Here is a 22,883-nt window from a genome sequence, read left to right on the forward strand (position 1 = left end):
CTATTGGGAGCATTGAATTCTCAGTAGCACGTGTGTGCTAAAGGGTGCACACACTATTGAGGCCTAAATTGCAAACCAAGACCAAAAGAGAGCTAGGCGGGGGGGCGAGGGGGGGGGGGGGGAGAATGGCTATCTGTGTGTGTGTGAGAGAGAGACAAAGAGATAGAGAGAGTAGGTGGTGGGAGACAAAGTGGGAGAGGAAGAGTGAGAGAGAGGAGGATGGGAGTGCATGTGTGTGAAAGAGAGAGAGTATGGAATGGGAGAGGGAGAAGACAGGGTAGCTTGAGAGAGAGTAGGGGATGGGAGAGAGAGTAGGCGATGGAAGAGGGAGAGAGAGTGGGGATAGAAATGTGTTAGAGAAAGAGCGAGAGAGAGAGAGAGAGAGAGAGAGAGAGAGAGAGAGAGAGAGAGAGAGAGAGAGAGAGAGAGGGAGGGAGAGTAGGGGATAGGAGAGAGTGTGAAAATTTAAGAGAGAGTAGGGGATAGCAGAGACAAAGAGAGTAGAGAGAGAGAGAGAGAGAGAGAGAGAGAGAGAGAGAGAGAGAGAGTATAGAGAGAGAGAGTGAGAGAGAGAGAGTGAGAGTGAGAGAGAGTAAGAGTGAGAGTTAGAGAGAGAGTAGGGAATGAGAGAGGGGGAAGAGAGAGATAGAGAGAGTAGGCAATGGCAGAGGGATGGGAGAGAGAGGGAGAGAGTGAGAGTGAGTGAGAGAGAGAGATAGTAGGTGGTGGGAGAGGGAGTGGGAGGGAGAGAGAGAGGTGGAATGGAAGTCTATAAGAGAGATAGAGTAGGGGATGGGAGAGAGTAGGTAGTGGGAGAGGGACTACGAGAGAGAGAGAGAGAGAGAGAGAGAGAGAGAGAGAGAGAGAGAGAGAGAGAGAGAGGGAATGGGAATGTGTATTTATTTATAAGAGAGATAAAGTAGGGGATGAGAGAGAGTGTGAGAGTTTGAGAGAGAGTAGGAGGTGGTAGAGAGAGCTCATACGAGATGGGGGTGAGAGAGAGAGAGAGTAGGAGATGGGAGAGAATGTGAGAGAGAGAAGAGGATGGAAGAGAGAAAGTGAGAGTAGGGGATGGGAGAGAGAAACTAGAGAGGGAGAGAGTACTTGAGAGAGAGAGAGAGAGAGAGAGAGAGAGAGTAGGTAGTGCAAGAGGGAGTGGGAGAGGGAGAGAGAGGGGGGATGGGAGTGTATGTGGCAAATCTAGAGAGTAGGAGATGGGAGAGAAGAGAGAGAGAGGGGGGATGGGAGTGTGTGTGTACAAGAGAGTGTGAGAGTGTGAGAGAGAGTAGGTGGTGGTAGAGAGAGCTCGTACAGGATGGGAGGGAGAGAGAGAGTGAGATTAGGGGATGGGAGAGTGTGTGAGAGAGAGAGAGAGAGTAAGGGATGGGAGAGAGAGATAGTAGAGAGGAAGAGAGAGAACTTGAGAGAGAGATGGTAGACAGTAGGAGAGGGAGAGGGAGAGAGATAGGGGGGATGGGAGTGTGTGTGATAGATGTAGAGAGTAGGGGATGGGAGAGAAGAAGAGTGGGGGGATAAGAGTGTGTGTGTCTATGAAAGAGAGAGAGTAGGGGATGGGAGAGAGAGTGTGAGAGTATGGGAGATATTAGGGGATGGGAGAGAGTGTGAGAGTGTGAGAGAGAGTATGGGGTGGCAGAGAGAGAGAGAGAGTACAGCGATTAGGGAGAGAAAGTAGGTGATGGGAGAGGGAGAGAGAGGGGGAATGGGAGTGTGTGTGTGTAAGAGAAAAAGAGTAGGGGATGGGAGAGAGTGTGAGAGTGTAAGAGAGTAGGGGATGGGAGAGGGGAGAGAGAGTAGGGGACGAGAGAGAGAAAGTAGGTGGTGGGAGAGGGAGTGGGAGAGAAAGAGAGAGGGGGGATGGGAGTGTGTGTGTAAGAGAGATAGAGTAGGGGATGGGAGAGAGTGTGAGAGTGAGTAGGTGGTGGTAGAGAGAGCTCATACAAGATGGGAGAGAAAGAGTAGAGAGGGAGAGAGAGAACTTGAGAGAGAGAGATAGTAGGCAGTAGGAGAGGGAGTGGGAGAGGGAGAGAGAGATGGAGAGAGATAGGGGGGATGGGAGAGAAGAGAGTGGGGGGATAAGAGAGAGAGAGTGTGTGTGTGTGTCTATGAAAGAGAGAGAGTAGGGGATGGGAGAGAGTGTGAGAGTGTGAGAGAGAGTAGGGGGTGGTAGAGAGAGAGAGAGTACGGTGATGAGGGAGAGAAAGTAGGTGGTGGGAGAGGGAGAGAGAGGGGGGGAATGGGAATGTGTGTAAGAGAGACAAAAGTAGGGGATGGGAGAGAGTAGGCAGTGGGAGAGGGACTATGCAAGAGAGAGAGAGAGGGAGGGAATGGGAATGTGTATTTATTTATAAGAGAGATAAATTAGGGGATGGGAGAGAGTGTGAGAGTTTTAGAGAGAGTAGGAGGTGGCAAAGAGAGCTTGTATGGGACGGGGGTGAGAGAGAGAGAGAGAGAGAGAGTAGGGGATGGGAGAGAGTGTGAGAGAGATTAGGGGATGGAAGCGAGAGAGTGAGAGTAGGGGATGGGAGAGAGAAAGTAGAGAGGGAGAGAGAGTACTTGAGAGTGAGAGAGAGATAGTAGGTAGTGCAAGAGGGAGTGGGAGAGGGAGAGAGAGGGGGATGGGAGTGTGTCTGAAAAATCTAGAGAGTAGGGGATGGGAGGGGAGAGAGAGAGAGGGGGGATGGGAGTGTGTGTGTAAGAGAGAAAGAGTAGGGGAAGGGAGAGAGTCTGAGAGTGTGAGAGAGAGTAGATGGTGGTAGAGAGAGCTCATACAAGATGGGAGAGAGAGAGAGAGAGATTAGGGGATGGGAGAGTGTGAGAGAGAGTAGGGGATTGGAGTGTAGAGAGGGAGAGAGAACGAGAGAGAGAGAGAGAGAGAGAGAGATAGTAGGTGGTAGGAGAGGGAGAGGGAAAGAGATGGGGGGAATGGGAGTGTGTGTGATAGATGTAGAGAGTAGGGGATCAGAGAGAAGAGAGTGGGGGGATAAGAGTGTGTGTGTGAGAGATCTAAAGAGTAGGGGATGGGAGAGGAGAGAGGGTGAGAGAGGTAGAGAGAGTAGGCAGTGGGAGAGGGAGAGCAAGAGAGAGAGAGTAAAGGATGGGAGAGAGGAAGGAGAGAGTATAAGGGATGGGAGAGGAGAGAGAGTAGGAAGAGAGAGAAGGTAGGGGATGGGAGAGAGAGTAGGGAGGATAGACAGTAGGGAAGATGGAGAGTGATGTGTTTCCACATAGTGCGTACGCACTATGTGAAATCATCAAAAAATGGACAAAAAGCAACTTTGGGGCCCATTTCATCCATTCTCTACTCTTGGTCTGTTATGCACTCTATTATTCTGACAGAAATCATGGGTTTCAACATAGCAAATACTATTTCAACATTTTTGAAAGCTAGCAAACACCAAATTCAATCATTGGATATGTGATTTGAAGAATTTCTGAATATTCCTTGTATAGAAAAGGTTAGTGCAATTTATTTTAAATATTTTTTGTTGATATATAGATACAAATTTGATTATAATTTGACATGTTGTTTAATATATAGTGAATTCATTGAAATTTGTATGTTTGAATGAAATGTTATTTTGAAATGGTTAGAAATTTGACAACTCATTTGATATATATTGTGTATTCATTCAAATAATTATAATTTTTATATGTATTTGAATAATTTGTAATTTACACATTTGAAATAATTCAAATGTTTGAATAATTTGACATGTAGAAATCATCACCATGCCAAGGAAGAAACCAAAAACTCAAACAAATGAAGATAGAGAGAGAGAGATCTAGCAATTTTAAAGAGATAAAAGGAAATTACTACATGAGCAAAGAAAATTGCAAAGCAATAATGAAGAATTGACTTTCGAAGAGGATCAAGAACCATTGGTACAAAGAAACAAAGAGGAAGAATTGGAAAGACAAAAAGAATGAATGAGACTGTTATGCTCAAGAAGACAATTGAATTGTGCAGCTACGCCATCTTCTAATGTTGGAGTCATATCGTCCACTACACCATCTTCCAATGTTAGAGTCATATTGTTCGCTACACCATCTTCCAGTGTTGGAGTCATATCATCTTCTACACCATCTTCTAATGTTGGAATCATATTGTCCACTACACCATCTTCCAATGTTGAAGTCATATCGTCCTCTCATGTTGAAGAGACACTGATTTGTAGATTCGATGATATACACACTCCATCATGTCATGTAGGTGATATTCCATCTTTTGCATCTTATTGTCAAGGCACATCATCTTCGGTTCAAGTTATGCAATACACTCGACCTTATGTTGATGTTCAAAATATTGAGGGAATGGAAGAGATTATAACACCTTCTAGAATTCATTTTAGAAGACCAAAATATTTGATTGATCTTGATACTAACATTTTGAAATCAATGCCTGACAAGATTAGCAAGTGTACTTGTCAAAGAAAAAGTTAATCGTATGTGGAGATTATTTTTTGAAGAATTAAATATTAAAGGTCAATGCCAATTATTTTTTGAAATGATGAGAAATTTAAAATTTAGGCCTATCATGAAGATTCTTGGACTAAGAATGATGGATGATTCAAATAAAAAAAAATATTGTAAAGAATCTAATGAGTGCTTATGACAAAGTGGGTTCTAAATCTACACCAAACAAGGTAATATCACAAGACGAGTACCTACATCAACAATAGTAAGTAACCAAATAAAGAAATATTGACTCATGAGAAAGACAAGCAAAACATTAAAAATTGGTAGAGGTACTCTAAGGAGAGCCATGCTAAGGCATGAGAGATTGGAAGATCCAACAAAAAATGAGTTATGGACATTTAGCGATAGACTACCATGAAAGGATAAAGAAATTAGTGAAGCCTTGAAATCATTGATCAAAGATTTTTGGAAAAATAACACACATGTTTCCCCTAATCAAAGAGATGTTGTAACAAGGAGGATTGGTAGCCAAAATCGTGATCCACATGTGAAACATTTTTTGGACTCAACTCAGACACAATTTTTTGTAAAATTTATTGGTATGTATCCTCAAATTTGAATAATTCAAATATTTTTTGAGATGGGTAAACCTTTTTATGTGAAGATAAATCACACAACACAACTTGTTGTTGTAGGATACATATTGAATTTTCTAACCATTTTGATGTTTCTAGGCATATATGCACAGTTTTGCATTCTCGATTTGTTTTGCAGGATTGTGACATGAATGAGCCACCAAGATCTTCAAGGGAATTCATATCCAAAATTTTATGTGAAATAAAGGACGGCCAACAATTTTACAAGACATCATACTTGGATGGTATGTGCTTATTTTGTGGTTCTTTGCAACTTTTATCAACTTGTCAACATATGGATAGTACACATGCAATTGGAAATGAAATAGTAGATTATGGAAAATTTAAGATAGTGACATATGCCCTAAAATATGGGAAACATGGTAAAAGATGTGATTTAGTCATTGAAAAGATTCCAATGTATGAGTTCATGAAGATTTTTTGTGAAAAGATTATTTACGAGTATGCAAGGCATACCCATAGAGCTCGATGGATAGATTTGTAATTCAAGTTGTACAAGGATACATTTCCACTAGATACCATTGTTTCGGTTGTAGATGTCATAGAGAACTACACACTATAACCACAAAATTAGGTGTAAGAAAAGTATTATACTTCTCAATAGGTTTCCATATTTGTTCACATAACATTCATGCATTCACTTACAAGTATAGAGGATGACAAAAAGATTTTGAGGGAGTACCATTTTTACATCAGCAATGATCGATCACATTCTATGAAGTTCATACATCGTTGTTTTCAATTATTTTATGGAGATTTGGCTAACAGGGGCATAACATATCGTCAACACATTATTTGGTCAGACAATTGTGCATCTCAATTCAAGAATGCACGGATGTTCTATTGGTTGAGCAAGATGCATAGGTTGTGTAGAATTCAATATATGTGGAATTTCACAGAGGTTGGTCATGGTAAGGGAGAGCACAATGGTGCAGGCACATGCATTAAAAGAGCCTTGGCTCATGAAGAACTAAAGTACAAAGATGGAGCAATATTGATAGATGCAAAATCCATCATCCAATGGTGTAACGCTACAATGGGTCCAGGTAAGGAAGGTGAGTCTATAATTCGTAGATTTTTTTGGTTGATAGATAATACTAACATTGCACCATATTAGGATTATTGCACACTAACAGGATCTAGTGAGTTACACTCTTTTAGATGCTCTAATGTAGGTTCATGGAGCATCCACACATGAAAAATGGCATGCTATTGTCCATCATGTGCAGAGAAAAATTGGGATGATTATGAGTCAACTGAATGGGTGGACAAATGGGATATACGGATTTTGGACCCAATTGACATCTATCGTCCCCCACAAGCACTGGAAATGGTAGAGATGGATTTGTCTATTGACTTTGACTACTTGTTAGATCTAGTGCAACCTGGTAATATATATATATATATATATATATATATATATTTATATATCTTTGTAATTTTGATTTGTAATTTTATAACTTTTACCCAAGTATTTTCTAAATTAATTACTGCATTTTGTAGATTTGCCACTGCAGGCCATGTTTTTGTTGTTATTGCACCTGAAGACAATGAAGAAGGGATAGATTATTATTTGTGTCATTGTGTTGAAGCCAAACAAAAATTGGATCACTCGGTTATACATGGTGAAGGTTTAGAGTTCCATGTCAGTGCGGTGTATGTAACAGGCACATGGCTTAGACAATATTCTATGAAGAACCCTAACTTGTGGTTATTCGAGGATTGGTAAACAGAGAGAAAGAATCTTCATTATTCAAACCTTGTTGTCGCATAAAATTTCCACTTGATAAAATATGGTGGAAGACCACATAATAAGATTCTTTGGAAAGTACACGAGCTAGACCATGAGGCAATACCTGAAAAATTAAAATGTCAAGCAGATCCAGCTGGCTCATTAGATTGAATAGGCAGAGAGGGAGAGAGAGAGAGAGAGAGAGAGAGAGAGAGAGAGAGAGAGAGAGAGAGAGAGAGAGAGAGAGAGAGAGAGAGAGAGAAAGTGATCAATTGGATCCAAATACAATGTTACAACCTCTTCCCCAAGACTATCCACATGACTAAGGTGGACCATATTGTTATGATGTGTAAGTGATGAGATTTAGTTTTGATTTGTTTAGAATCTAGATACATGATTTGAATTTATATTAGATTCTTTAATAGGACCCATTTTTAGATTATTCGTTTGAATAGGTGAAAGTTTAGAATTTGTTGTTTAGATCAAAATGTAATGAAAGAACATGAATATTGTTAGAATTTGAATGCTTTGTGATGTAAATTCATGATTGTGTGCATGTAACTAGAAACTTCAAACTGGCGAAAGCAAGGATACAATGGGAGAAGTTTTCAATGCTCATCAAGCATGGGTTATCATATAACTCAAAAAGAAAGGATTTCTACAAATGGATAATTCTTAATGACAAGCCAAATTCAATTTTTGTCATTCTCTAATTTTAGTGAATTAATCTTATCTTAGATTTTTTACTATGCTAATTCTTCATTTGCAGGTCACCAAAGAAGAGGGCTAATAAAGTTGATGCACAAGTGATAAAGGGTGAAATGCAAAAATCATCTATGAAATGGTATTATCAATTCACATTCTCAATATTTATTAGTGTTCTTTGTTCAAGTACCATTGTATGTTAATCATCTTATGCCTAGAATTGCAGAGGATCACAATCATCAAAAAGTAAGAAGGAAAATAGGTCTCAATCTGATGATAATGGGGTAGTGACAGATATAGTTCTCTCTAAGGATAATGTTGATCAGCTGATGTACAAGTTGAGAGAACCAAAAAGACTATTGAGGTCTACTGAAAAGAAATCAAACTTTTGATATTTTAGGATACAAAATGTATATTGATGGATTTGACAAGAATTAAAAGTATATAGACAATCAATTTAGTCTTCCATAAAATGGTTCTTATATTAACAACTTTTACTGTATTTATTGATTTTGTTCCAGCATTTAATGTGATTTAAGTGATGCGGGTATATATTGGGTAAGTTCAGCATATGCTTTGAATGATTTATCCATGATCATCATGAGATGACCATCTCAAAAGTGTTGATTGAGCTCATTTTCCATGCTACAAGACTAATTTACTCTTAATTTTCTTCCAAACCATGGTTGCTTGTAATAGATACCCAAGAATACTTGCAATCATTGCATTCCAATTTGTTGGACTTTGACTCATTATTATCATAAAGTTGGAATGTTGGAAAGGGTTAATACTTGATTATGTATATTCATCCTATGTGTGTTCCATGAGGTTAATACTATTGTAACATTTTAAGATTTAATTTTGTGAATTTTTTCCTCATTTTGTGCATGATCAATTTGTTCAAGTGACATTTGATGAGGTTGTCTATACAATGTAATGATTGAGTTGAAGTGATTTATGAAGTAAAGGGCTATTTAATGTAGCTATTTAAATCATGCATATTTGATGGCCATTTCCCTCTATTTTGTATTCCTTTTTCACAAAAATATTTCTAACATGGTTTTGTTCAAGTTCATGAATGATCACAATATCCGTGATTATACAACAAGTGTGTGTGTTTGATGCAAAGCCCTCCTATATTCCCCTAGGAACCAAAACTTAACTCTGGGATTCTCTTGTATTCTTGGAATCTACCAAAGGAATTAGACTCTACTAGGGTTCAAGAGGAGGTCTCTAACTTGGTAACATCTTCCTACAACCATGTCTAAGAGGTTATAACCCAAAGCTTCAGTTTGTCTTCTAAACACTCACATTGTTCACTATGCACCCAGTGTACCCTAGTGCCTCCAACAAACCAAAACTCATCCTTGGCTTCATACCATGACCCCAACACCTTTGATCATCTCAAAAAATCCCATCTAACATATTCCAACTCCTTGCACACTCTCAACAACTCATCTCTTACACTTTCTCAATTTTGCCTCTTCTAGGCTTGTTCCAACTAGCCCTTGCCAGTCACTAATTTGTGGTTTTATCCTAACTTTCCCATAGAAATTCCTAAAATATTGAGTGATTAAAATACCCTTTTCCTCACTCTAAAATATACTCCAAAAGAAACTACACTTGTTTTGTAAAATATCACTCAAAACTGGCTATTTCAGATTGCCAACTAGGCCTAGTTTAAGGCCATTTACAAAGCAACTCACAATCCCTTGACTTTTGGAACTCCCATGACCCAAAATAGTCTTAAAATATGACTCAAATGCAAGGATTCTTCTATTTTTTTGGTCTCATGATCAACTTTACAAAACCCTCCTTTCTAGCCCCTTTACCGTAGGGCTTTCTAGAAATCTTACTTTGCAACGTCTTTAGAACCCCAAAATGGTTGAAACACCTTCACTTTGGCTATATTAGATGACTTCCAACATAAAATACAACTCTTGTTTGGAGAAAACACTAAATCCACCTTTGGAGCAATCACTTACCCCTTTTTATGCACTCAAATTTTAGGGAAAACTATACATTCATTGCAAAAAACCTTCAAAACTCTTACATTATCAATCAATTTCGACCATCCAAACATGTCTCCCACATGTGGGAATGAGGGTTTAAACTCATTTAGACTCTCAAAACCAAATGAAACCTCCCTTTGGACCCCTTACACGACTCTATTAAGCCTAGTTTTTACAAAATATTGCACTTTTAGTGTCTTTTACATCTTTTAGAGGATTTGATAGCCTTATTACATTATTCAATACCTTTATAGGTCTTTTCCATCCACCCCTAACCTAGGATCAATCCAAATCCATTCCTAGTGACCCCTAGGTACCTTGTAGGCTTAATAATGTCATTAAGGCGTACATTAATGGTTTGATTATAATATGATCAATCTATGATCAAAACAAGATCACATGTCCATGATTAAACTCATTACAAGTTTTAATGACCTTAGAAGGCCATTTGTCTTCCCATCCACCTAAGGATTGCTCATCTTGCCTCCTTCTTGTGACCTTGGTGCTCCTACACCAGTGTTGGCCAACAATTGGAAAATTTGTGTTATCAATTGAGCTACTAGATCTTGTCATTTTTATTTTTTGCCTTGAGAAAATTCGTACACTTAGCATAGCTACTATCTTTCAAAAGTTCTTCCTTGTCCTTATAAATATTGGATTTGAGTGTAGTTTCAATATTTGGTAGCTTATTACCAAGAGTAGTCATCTCATAGAAAAAAAGTCTTCCAACCTGATGTGGAAGATAGGGTGATGGACCCAAGTAACAACCCAAAATGAGCAAATTTGTAACAATGTGCCAAGTGACCCTTCTAGGTCCTGATGGGAAAATCCCACAAACAGTCAGCTCTAGGACATTTTTAGACTTTAATAGATTTGTGATAGCCTATCTAGCATGTTCCCATTAACACCTTTCAGTTTCCATACCCTGCAAGCCAAAATGCATAATTCACCCAAATGTTGTCAATGCATTTTCACAAGTCTGTGACAGCAACAAGAAAAAATGATGGATAACTTTTGATTTTTCCAAATGAATCTTTGAATAAATGACCTTTCCAGATACCCTTTATCATTTTCTAAAACATATGTAAGACTTATATGCAACTCCTTTAGAAAATATATGAGATTCTACACATTGCCCCTATTTTCATCAATGAAGCAATAGTGCATTTATAAAGAAACATATAGAAATACTCAATGTATGGACTTCAAACTTTTCATAGGCTCCTAAAATGACTTCAATTAGACAAATCCACTCTCAATTTCAGTCTATGGCTTCCCTAACCCCAAAAGCCCTAATTCACCTTCTCAAAACCCTTGTTCCTAGGGCATCACCAATCTCACACGTGCCAAGCCTTCTTGGACTAATTCAAAATTAAGAAATCTACATTTTATCACCATAAACATGAATCAACTCACAAATATTTCCCTCCTTAAGGAAAATCTCTTCCTAATTGACTGTCCCCTCCAAATAACCCTTGTTTTCACAACTTTATTTGATTTGGTGACCACCAATCTTAAGTTAGATCTTTATTTCATGGTTAGAAATATTTGTAGTAGTTAGATAAATGGCATTCCATGAAGAAACAGTGAGAATTTCATGGAATGACCATGATTAGATGCAAAAAACTGTCAAAATGCTTAGAAATAAGACTGCTACAGCCAATAGTATAGAAATTTGATAAACAAAACTTCAAGTTTGAATGCTAAACAAAGTAAAGAATCTCAAAACATGTCTTTTAAGATGTTACCAATCACTCCAACATTTAAAAGCACGCACAAAGCAAAGAGATCTTCAAATTACTCTTGAAACTAAGCACTTTCCTTCTATCTTTCTGAGACAGTCCGTACAACCTGTGTTTACAATCCGTACAAAAAAAATATTTATAGACTTGCAAGATAGAAACTAACCCCCTTAACCAACTCCAACCAGTTTCACTTCCTATTCCTTCATAAAATTTAAACTATGGAGTTTCCCTCCAAAATGCCCATGTAGCCATTACATTCAAGATTTAAATTTTTTAACTATTAAACTATGTTTTTAAAGACCTTTTTGAATCTTTTAACTTATCAAATGACATGCTAAGGTTATGATAACCTATAGGACCCTATCAAAGGACTCTCCTACCCTATGAAATCCCTAGATCTTATTCAATGGCTCAATTACAAGTTTTCCAACATTGAAATCCATCAAGACATCATACAACATTATGACTTTTTTATGCTTTCAAATGCCATGATTGGTTGAAGGATTGCCCAATTGACTCTAGGAGATTCTCCATGACCTCTGTGATGACTTGGACCCCCAATGTGCCTTTGATAAGCATATGATGCTCCTGCATCATAGCCTAAGCTTCTCTTGAAACTTGTTTTATAGTTCTTAATTTCAAAATAGATACGACTTTTTCATTGTAACATGTAGGCACAAATCTCATAATTTCACTCATGTTCATCATCATCGCTTAATGGTGTAGGGGAACCAAGGTCATTCTATGAAGATACATTCATTGAAGACACCAAGGACTAAGGATCCAATGGACTTCTAATACAGGGAGACTCTACCCTGCAAGTGGACTCCACTTCACAAGCCCAACCCTCAAACTTAGGGTACTCAAACAACTTGGATCAACACTTAGGAACTCGCTACCACCAATAGGCCTACAAGGGAAAATACTTCTTAAATGGTTTCAAAACTCAAATTTTCAAATGGAAATGGTTATTATAGACTCAAATCAACAAGAAAATTCTCAAACTTGAGGTTTCTCAACACTCAATAATCAAATTTCAAAACTATTACCAACACTTCCTACTAAGACAATTTCTAGTTTTAACGGTCAAACTCCCAAACCATAAAAAGGACCCCATGCTGTTTTTCCATTTTTAAATACTCTTCAACATTCCCTAAGAGATTTCAAAAGATTAACCAACAACTTGGCTCTAGCATCAATTTATGCCCACTTTGTGTCACAATCCTAAATGGCCAGTTTAGGCTAGGTTACAAGGAAAACATAAACAAATGGGTACAAAAACTTGGTTCAACCCCTTGGATCTCTACTATATATCAAGATTTTCCTTCTAAACCCTTCACTTGGGTCAGATTAATTAGTTTAGGAGCCTGATCCTTCTTTTTCCTTCAAATCTAGACCAAACATAAGATTATGTTTAGTTTAGGGCTTGCTGGTAAAAATAGATACCATGCTCCTACAGCCCTAAATCTCTTCCATCTCAAACAATCCTCTCCTAACTTGTATTCCACAAAGAAATATCAAAATCCCATGGTGGGTTTGCAAGTTAGGATTCCATCTTACTGAAACTCTCAAATTTGGATTAAATCTAACCTACCTACACTAAAACTAATATAAATTTTTTTGTATACAAGATAAAGACCTTAAACCAATTGAAATGGAATCCTGACTCAACCCTCTATCTAACCATATAAGACTTGTACCACCACCAATCCGTACAAGCCATATATAGTGCTATCCACCATCTATATAATGACCTTTTCCACATGTGGGGATCTTAAGTACATGCCTTTGAGTAGTTATAACTTCTGTTTGGATGGTTTGAACACCATACAACCTCATGTTCAGTTTGATAACCTTCAGCGCTCAAACGTTCTCGGGCACGCCGAACCAGAATGTCCCTTAGGGTCACTAAATGCCATAGGGTTGTGATCTTTGATAGGGCATATCTTAGAGCTCATGTGAGGTATGGATGCAATTCTAGTTCCTATAGGTCTATTTTTCAGAGACCTATAATAACCTCTCTCACTTTTTGGAGATCACACTCCATTTTTATTTTACATTGCCATCTCAAGTGATGCTGAAACTTGCAGTGTTAGCTAGTACAAAGTTGCCAATTGCCAAATCTCTCTAAGCTTTTGTCGTGGGATTGAAATGTCTACTTCATTAGCTCTAGGTGGTCAGGTAAACTCTATCACCAACCTTTTCCTATCCCCTTTAGTGCTTGAACATTCTCGAGCACGTCGAATCGGAATGTCCCTAAGGGTCACCAAATGCCATAGGGATGCGATCTTTGATAGGGCATATCTCGAAGCTCATGCAAGGTATGGATGTGATTCTAGTTTCTACAAGACCATGTTGAGGAGACCTACAATAACCTCTCTCATTTTTTGGAGATCACACTCTGTTTTCATTTTATGATGCCATCTCGAGTGATGCTGAAACTTGCAATATTGGCTAGTACAAAGTTGCGAACTGCCAAATCTCTGTCACCTTTCATCGTGGGATCAAATTGTTTGTCCATTATCTCTAGGTGGTGAAGTAAACCCTATCCTCAACCTTATCTTGTCCCCTTCAGTGCTCGAACGTTCTTAGGCATGCCGAACCAAAATGTCCCTAAGGGTCACTAAATGCCATAGGGTTGCAACCTTTGACTAGGCTTATCTCGGAGCTTGTGTGAGTTATGGATGCAATTCTAGTTCCTATAAGATCATATTGTGGAGACTTACAATAACCTCTCTCACTTTTTGGCAATCACACTCGATTTTTATTTTACATTGCCATCTCAAGTGATGCTGAAACTTGCAGTGTTGGCTAGTACAAAGTTGCCAACTGCCAAATCTCTCTCAGCTTTTGTCGTGGGATCAAACTATCTACTCTATTAGCTTCGGGTGGCTAGGTAAACCCTGTTGCCAACCTCATCCTATCCCCTTCAGTGCTTGAACGTTCTTGGGCACGTCGAACTAGAATGTCCCTAAGGGTCACTAAATGCCATAGGGATGTGATCTTTGACAGGGCATATATTGGAGCTCATGGAAGGTATGGATGTGATTCCAGTTCCTACAGGACCATGTTGGGGAGACCTACAATAATTGTTCTCACTTTTTGGAGATCACACTCCGTTTTCATTTTACGATGCCATCTTGGGTGATGCTAAAACTTGTTGTATTGGCTAGTACAAAGTTGCCAACTACCAAATCTCTCTCACCTTTCGTTGTGGGATTGAACTATCTGCTCCATTAGCTCTGAGTGGCCAAGTAAACCCTATCCTCAATCTAATCCTATCCCCTTTAGCACTCGAACATTCTCGAGCACGCAAAATTGAAATGTACCTAAGGGTCACTAAATGTCATAGGGTTGCGATCTTTGATGGGTTATATCTCAAAGCTCATGCAAGGTATGGATGCAATTCTAGTTCCTACAGGACCATGTTGCAGAGACCTATAATAATATCTTTCACTTTTTGGAGATCACACTCCATTTTTATTTTACAATGCCATCTCAAGTGATGTTGAAACTTGCAGTATTGGCTAGTACAAAGTTGCCAACTACCAAATCTCTCTTAGCTTTCATCGTGGGATTGAATTGTCTGCTCTGTTAGCTTCGGGTGGCTAGATAAACCCTATCCCCAAACTTGTCCTTTCCCCTTCTAATGCAGATGAAAGTATGATGAGCCCTTTAAACAACCCAAAATGAGCAAAAGTGTAGAAGTGCTCCAAGAGACTCTTCTAGGTCTTGATGGGAAAAATCTACAAATAGTCAACTCTAGGAGGTTTCAAGGCATCAATAGGTTTATTTTGGCATATCTAACTTATTCCAATCAATACCTTTTAGTTTCAATACCTTCTATGGCAAAATGCTTAATGTACTAAAATGTTGTCAATGCAAGTTTTTCCAATTTTGTGATAGCAACAAGACAAATTGATCAATAACTTTTTTTTTTCCCAAAAGACTCTTTGAATAAATGGATTTTTTGGATACCCTTTATCCTCACACAAAACATATATAAAACTTAGATACCTTTCTTTTGTAAAATATTAGAGATCCTTCATGCTGCTCCTATTTCCAACAATGTAAGAATGATGCAATTACAAAGCAACTGATAGGAAGACTTAACATCTGGTATGTTGATATCAAAGGTAAATTTGGGTTCATTCTCCTATCTAAAGTTAACTATCAGAATATGTTGATTTTATCACTTCATATGTACTTACGAAGAATATCATACATATAAATTGATATAGTGGTATAATCCATTGAGCCAAGAGTTTGATTGAGAATTGAGTTAAAGAGATTTTGAGCCAAGAGTTTGGTTGAGGAATTGTTAGAAACATTCCAATGCTTGTGATACCCTTTATCAAGCTATACCCCACTACACTAATTACAAACACTTTCGAGTTGTTTAGGAGTCTTTAAGACCTTCAAAATTGACTTGTAACCTTTTATGCCAAATTCAAAAACAAGAAATTTTATTACATTAAATCTAGGAATTATCTTTCAACAAAAAGTTATTAGCATTCTTATTTAGCCCCATCCAAAGTTTCGAGAAAGGTCTAGGAATAATTTGTGCTGAAATGTAAACTTAATTTAAATAGTAACCTTATGCAAATTCAAGGTTGACATTGTCCATAAACAAATCATTTCTCAATCAACCTTGTCCTCTCCAATTTGGAGTTCTCCCTTGTCTACCAAATTAGTCTGCAAAAAAATTCAAAAAAGCCTAATCATTCTCAAATTGATTATGTTTGAGAAGGGTACATTACACTCACCTTCAAGGTGTGAATCTCTTTGTAATGATAACATTGCTCTCACAAAAGCCTAATATTGAAACCCAATGAATGCATGAAAATACCACATTGTAGGTCATGTGTCTAATGGCTTCTTGTTTACTCATTTTTTTGTATATTCATTACACATCCAAATTGTCACCAACTCTGTAACTCTCTATCCTCCACTAAAAACATCAAATTGCTAGAGGCAACTCATTGTTCTATGTTGTTTGTCATGACTAGGGATGATAAGAGTATGAGTATATATAAAATATTTTCTACAAAATATAAATATACTCCTATGTGACAATGGATAATCAATATTGACTAACTTTAAAGATGTTAAGAAAAGGGGAAATTTAGTTAAAAACATTAATAAATTGTTAATGAAGATAAAATATTGAATGGACTTATATCAAAGGTAATGATGTAAAAATAGAAGATATGAGTCAAAGGGGGAGAAATGAACTACTGGTGAATGCTACTCAAGGAGAGAAGTGTTATAGTTAAGATATGAGTCAAGCAAAGACATGAAGTAGAGAAGTGTTGCAAGGAGGAGATGAAGGGTTTATTAGTTTTATAAGTATTTTCATAAGGGGGAATATATAATAGAAAAAAGTGGAAATATTATTGTGTTTCATCATAATTTAAAGATGATAAATATTGGTGAGTAGAGGAGGTCTAAAGCCATGCACCAATTCATGCACCAATTATCTAGTAATTACTTTGAAAACCAAACCTAGTGTGACCTTATTAGGTCTATGTACTTTACATGGGTTAGGTGCTACAAGAATGGAATTGGGAATCTAGGCTTTGGAGTCTTAAATAAATTTCAAAAGGGTGTATGAATCTAGCCATAGAATAATTAGATTTCAACCTAAGAGGAATTTAAGTCCAAAAAATCAGAGTAGGAGACCTACAAGGAATTCTATGATAGTCAACATTTTGTACTGTATGACAATTGGAGGGTTAAACCAAGAGTTGATTCTCAATCAGTTCAACATAAGGAAGGTGTCCCAATAGAAACTTGGGGTTGGTGAAGCCATTGGTGAAGAGTTATAGTTATTGGCTTGGAATAGGGCTAGTATCCCTAAAATAAAAAGGTGCAAGATCTTGATTGGAGAAGTACTCACCGTGGAGGAGTTCACAAATGACCCTATCACTTTGGATAGGCCACAAAAATGATATCCTAAAGGAGTAAGATATTAGGAAGGCCACAAGTTTAGTTTGGTAGATTAGGAAGAAGAAAGTTCTTAAACCTCACTTCTTGCTCAACATCTCTACATTAGTGAGGGGGAGATGAAGAGATAGATGGCTACATAGATATGGAAAAAATAGAAATATAAAGAGCGGGGGGAATAAGAGAGAGTGAGATACAAGGATAACATGAGCCAAAAATACTGAATTGTAGTGCTTGAATCTTTCATTAGAAAATTGACACCCAAACTTGAATACGAGTCTACAAAACAACATGTTCCTTCCACTTGCCATACTCTTTTATTTCTTTTTAAAGATGCTCTATGATTTTCCATAACATGCATTGTAAATTCGTTAACAAGTATAGCTCCCTCTTACAAGTATCTTATGTGTCATCTTAGATTCATCCCCCTCTCATGCGAGATATCTCTCTTTCTTATACATTGCAACTATTTATTAAAATTTTATTTTTACCTTAATCTAATTACTATAGAATAATAACAACACATTTCAATCAACTTGTGATTATGTTACAATCATTAATGTATGAAAACACATTAAACTATCAGTGATTATGTTACATTTATGATTTTTAAAATGAATTTTTTTTGCAAATAATCCATCTTTTCTCTACTATCTCTAACATTTTTTAATTGATGATAAAGAATGGTGGTTATGTATTGAAGCTCAACAAGCTAATTGTGTTTTTTCTTCTTGTCTATATTCTTTTTGTAACAATGATTTTTCCTTCTACACAAACTTTGTGACCACTTGTGATCAAATTTTTATCTTATTTTTAACATAAATATTTAGAGAACGTTTGATCTAAATTTGTTGGATATAGTAATTTCAAACTATTGATTTCTTTCATGGAGTTCCTAATAAATCTCAAGGTTCTCATTTAGGTGACCAATTGCCAGGAGGTCCATGAATATTGCCTAATAAAGTTTATTGCCAGGAGGTCCTAATCGATCTTGACTGATAAATTTTATTGCCAATTAATATTGTATCATAAATTCAAACTAATTAGGTATTGAATTAAACTTGATAAACAAATGATAGAGAAAGAAAAATTTAAACATGAGCAAGATCATAAATCATATGACGATTATATATTACAAATGATTAACTTATGCTTAAATAGTGATAAATTTTATTGTTAATCAATATTCTATCAAAGTTTTGAATAGATTAGGTATTGAATTTAATGTCATACATAAATATATCTAATTTAATGCCATACATGCACATATCTAATTTAATGTCATACATGAAAATATCTAATTTAATGTCATACATGAACAAACATATAATATAAAATGATAACCAATAATGGCATGTACATTAACAAACACATAATCTATTATGATAACCAATAATGTCATAAGTCGAATAATGTCATACATCAAATGTGTATCGAATATGTTCACTAATGCCTATATGTGTGTGTGTGTGTGTGTGTGTGTGTGTGTGTGTGTGTGTGTGTGGATTAACTATATCTTTTCCTTCCCACGAGGGGAAGGAAACAAGTCTCTTGACATCTTCTTTCATCATGTGGAGGGAGACAGTGGAGATGATGAGGTCCTCCTGACACCCTCACTTGTCCTCTTGTTGAGGCTCTTCTCCAACTCTAGCTGATACAAATAAAGTAGATATGAATCAATATTTATTATATGTTGAAATCAAATATATGTACACACAAAATCAATTATTTTCTTACCACCAACAAATAGTCACTCTGTAAGTCCACCTCGAAGGCTTGTGGATGATTAGGAGTGATGAGACCCTACAACAATTCAATAAATATGATCACTTATAAATAACATTAGAAATTTTGAGACTAACTATTATAAACAACAACTAAAACAAAAAAAATTCTTTCATACCTCCATCAATGGCTGTGAGCTAGCCACAGCTGTGGCGACTCCACTATCAATAGACTGTCGGAGATGAGGAGGTGTGTCTGACATCATGAGCTACATGTCATACAATACAATTTACATGTAACATGAAACATGAATTAAATATAATCAAATGAATTAAATTAACATGAAACAACTGTACCTGTATGAAGCTCGTACGATGTCTATGCTCTGAGTCTGTAGTAAAGGTTGAGGGTCCTATGGAGAATTGATGCACATGCATAATTTTTTTTGTTAATCCTTAATATGATTACGTAATATATATATATATATGTATTAATTAAAATTATTAAATCGATACATACCTTTGGACTCATGGAGGGGACAAAAAATGGGCCTGGAGGATTCCTGCTAGGCCCAACAACACTCTAACCCTAAATTTTGAACAATATCAATAGATGCTAATTAATTAATCATTCACTATACATATGAAATGTCATTAGATTAGTAAATTATAATTGTAATTTATCTGTGTGTTAATGCCAAATGTGTCATTTAGGAACTGATCAGTGACGAGCCCATCATCCTCACCATCTCCAGTATGAGTGCCAAATGTGCATAGGGATCCGCATGAAGTGCACATGTGACCACGATGTACAAAAGGCTCCCCCTCAACTAATGGGCTCATGGAATGGATGAGGGTCTGCGTCAAAGCATTAATGGTCCCTAGAGCGTTGGCCTCTACATGTTCCTTCACAACTGAAGGAATCATCACATGCTCGCATTGTGGCTTGACCACAGGTGCCCTAACTACATTAGGGTAACGACATGCTCTCGGCCTCTCAAATGATGACCCCCCACCTCTACCCTGGGAGTCTAATATATCAAAATAATTGGGGATCTCCCCAAGGACAAATTCACAATATAATTTCTTCAAAAAATACATTGGGACCTCGTGATTGTTGCAAGGAGGGGCATCAAAAACCATCTACCATCTATCCTAAAAATTATTTCTAATAGCATCGTGTATGCACACCAATGGATCGAAAATCATTTAGTACCCTCTCTAACAGTATTTTGCTCACCGAATTTTCTAAATAATGCACATATACTACCTTTATATATATATATATATATATATATATATATATATATTTAACATCTTCATATGACAATGTATTTGCATAAAATCATTTTTGTTCATCCGTCTTAACCCTCCAAATATCTAACTGATCACTAACTAAGGCTATTTTGGTCTTAATGGATTCGAAGGATGATGCCAATTGAGCCCTCATTGGATTGGTTTGTCTAGATTCTTTCAATCGAGCAATGAGACCTTCTAATTCAGTTTTGCCTCTCTCTATTTCATTTGTTATATTTTCTTGTGTGCTTGGTGGAGATCTTGCAATTAGTTCGAGTTGTGAAATTTGTTGTTCTTCTTGAGGAGGGTTTTGGTTTTGAGGTTGTTGAGGGTTTTGAGGTTCTTGTGGATTTTCCAGTTGAGTATGGACATTTCTTGATAAAAAATCAATTGAAATCCAAATAAATAAACAAATCTAAATAAAAATTGTAAAAACCCTACAAAATAATATGAAAAACATATCAAACAATGCAAAGTTAAGTTTAGATCACATACGGCGTCGACATGGGTGCGCTTGTGATCTCAACTTTTGTCTGCGAGGAGGCATATTGGCAATGGATGGTGCAAAAATGTTGAAACTCCAACCTATGTACATGTTGCTTTGCAGGAAAAGGACAAAAACACTGATGGAAATGATGGGCTGCGGGTGTGCAGCACATCATATATAAAAAATTTATTTTACTAATAGCACATACGCGCTATGGCTTGGGTTGCCCAAGCCATAGCACGTACATGCTATAGTGCGTACGTGCTATTGAAAATAGAGGGGGAAAAAAAAGTTGGCACCTTTTTGGCACCACAACTCGATGCATATGCCCCAAATACCTTGTTGAAAAAGTAACCTGAAGAGGTGGTGGATGGGGAGATAAGCACAAGCTATGTATGAACATACAACGAGAGGAGGCTAAGATGATCAGCATTCTCAGTTGTGAATTTATTACTTTATAGATAGCTGAGAGCGCATGATAGCTTTGATACATAGGTGTCTGTGTGGTCTCATTTCCAACCTAAAAAAACCAAACAACTAGAAAACATTTAATTGGAATTTAACATAATTAAATAATTTTTCCATGTTTAGCAAAATATCTACGAATATCTGAAATTTCAGCAAAAGCAATTAACATGATAACACATGATGGCAGCTTATGACACGGAGATGGAAATGAGACACATCAGACGGCTCCAACTCATGCAAACATGACATCAAACAGCTCTACTAATTTTTTTATTGGGTTTAGTTCTTTTTGTTTTTGTTGGAGCCATTTCTTGGAACAGCATTGGGAGTGGCTGCCCTACTATTCACGGAATAGGCCAATCAACAATTGACAATTTAGTATCTCCAAAAAATGATCTACCTCCAATCTAAAGAAAATACAGTAAATATTTAAAATAAAACAATTTGATTGGTCCAAAAAAAAACAGTAGCACCCACTAGGATGCTATACTATCCTGCCTAGGCAGGAACTAATAAATTGAAGAAAATCTTCAACCCAAATGAAGAATTTTATGAGATGGACTAGAGATATGTAAGACTGGTACTCCATTAAAAAAATTGGTATCCATTGTTAAAAACTCAAAGATCGACAACACTCAGATCCCAAAAGTGGAAAGATTGAAGACGTTACGGTGAAGAAGCAAGGTGTTCCAGATTGTCGACCATGCCAATGAGAATAGACCTCCTAAGGCCCTGAATTTCCTCTTTCAAACGCCCTTCAATGGGCTTCACCTCGAATGACCATTTAAACAAATAGTTGTCGTCCTCCCCTGTTTCACACAATTCAAAGGAAGCGTTGTATCCAACAAGGCCCGGCATGTCGGTATCTGTCATGCGAACAACCCAAGAATGTTTTGTATCATCCTGAGCAATCAACTCCTCCATGAAGAAAACCTCGCTACTTCCATGATCGAATGGCATGGATGTTATACAGCGCCTCACAGAACCCACTCCCTTTTCAGGCAATCCTTTCACTTTTTCAGATGATTTCATGCCCGGAAACCACTTCCATAACTCGTAAAAATCGCTCGCTATATTCCACACGACCTCCAGCGGGGCCATGATTTTTGCTTCTATAGAGCCCTTCCATTTGGTATTCGCCATTTTTTTCAGTGAGAAACAGAGCAGAACCGAAGAAATGTGATTTGTGTGATATTTTAGATTGGGGTTGCATTAATATAACGATTCGACAGGGGATGAAAAGATTATAAAATGCCTTCACTGACTGTTTGATGTGGGAGAGCGTCATATCGGCTATGTCATCGCTTACGTCATACAGTGAATATTATTTGTTTTCTTTATGATTTGCCATCCAAGTCGGAAGCGTCTACCCAACTGGCAGAATGGCTATTAATTTATTATTTAATATTTTATTACTAGCAATCGCATCTTAGTGTGCAATAGGTACGCCATAAGTTATGTAAGTTCAATAAGTATTTGTCCATTTATCTCTCTCTCCCTCCTTGCCTCTCCATTTTATAATGTCCTTACAGTTATCCTTGTTATCTTTTGATGAATCTAACTCACCATCTATATCACTTTATATCTCATCCCATCTATATGTTCCTCTCTATGCATCCTTCCAATCCTAATAGATCTCTTTCTATCTTTATCTCTGAATCTATCTGTATCTCTC

The 22,883-nt window shown here is 37.2% G+C and overlaps 1 protein-coding gene across 1 annotated transcript; it reads right to left on the bottom strand.

Annotated features, from left to right (window-relative positions):
• Positions 1-21,874: 21,874 nt before the first annotated feature.
• LOC149551368 (uncharacterized) lies at positions 21,875-22,366 on the bottom strand. Its single transcript, XM_089790086.1, has one exon. The coding sequence runs from the start codon at positions 22,349-22,351 to the stop codon at positions 21,875-21,877; it is 477 nt and encodes a 158-aa protein (XP_089646212.1). The 5' UTR covers positions 22,352-22,366.
• Between the last annotated feature and the right edge of the window lie 517 nt (positions 22,367-22,883).

The sequence above is a fragment of the Cupressus sempervirens genome, chromosome 6 (genome assembly GCF_028749045.1).
Source record: "Cupressus sempervirens isolate cs-2001-9-10 chromosome 6, ASM2874904v1, whole genome shotgun sequence".
NCBI classification, from domain to species: Eukaryota; Viridiplantae; Streptophyta; class Pinopsida; order Cupressales; family Cupressaceae; genus Cupressus; species Cupressus sempervirens.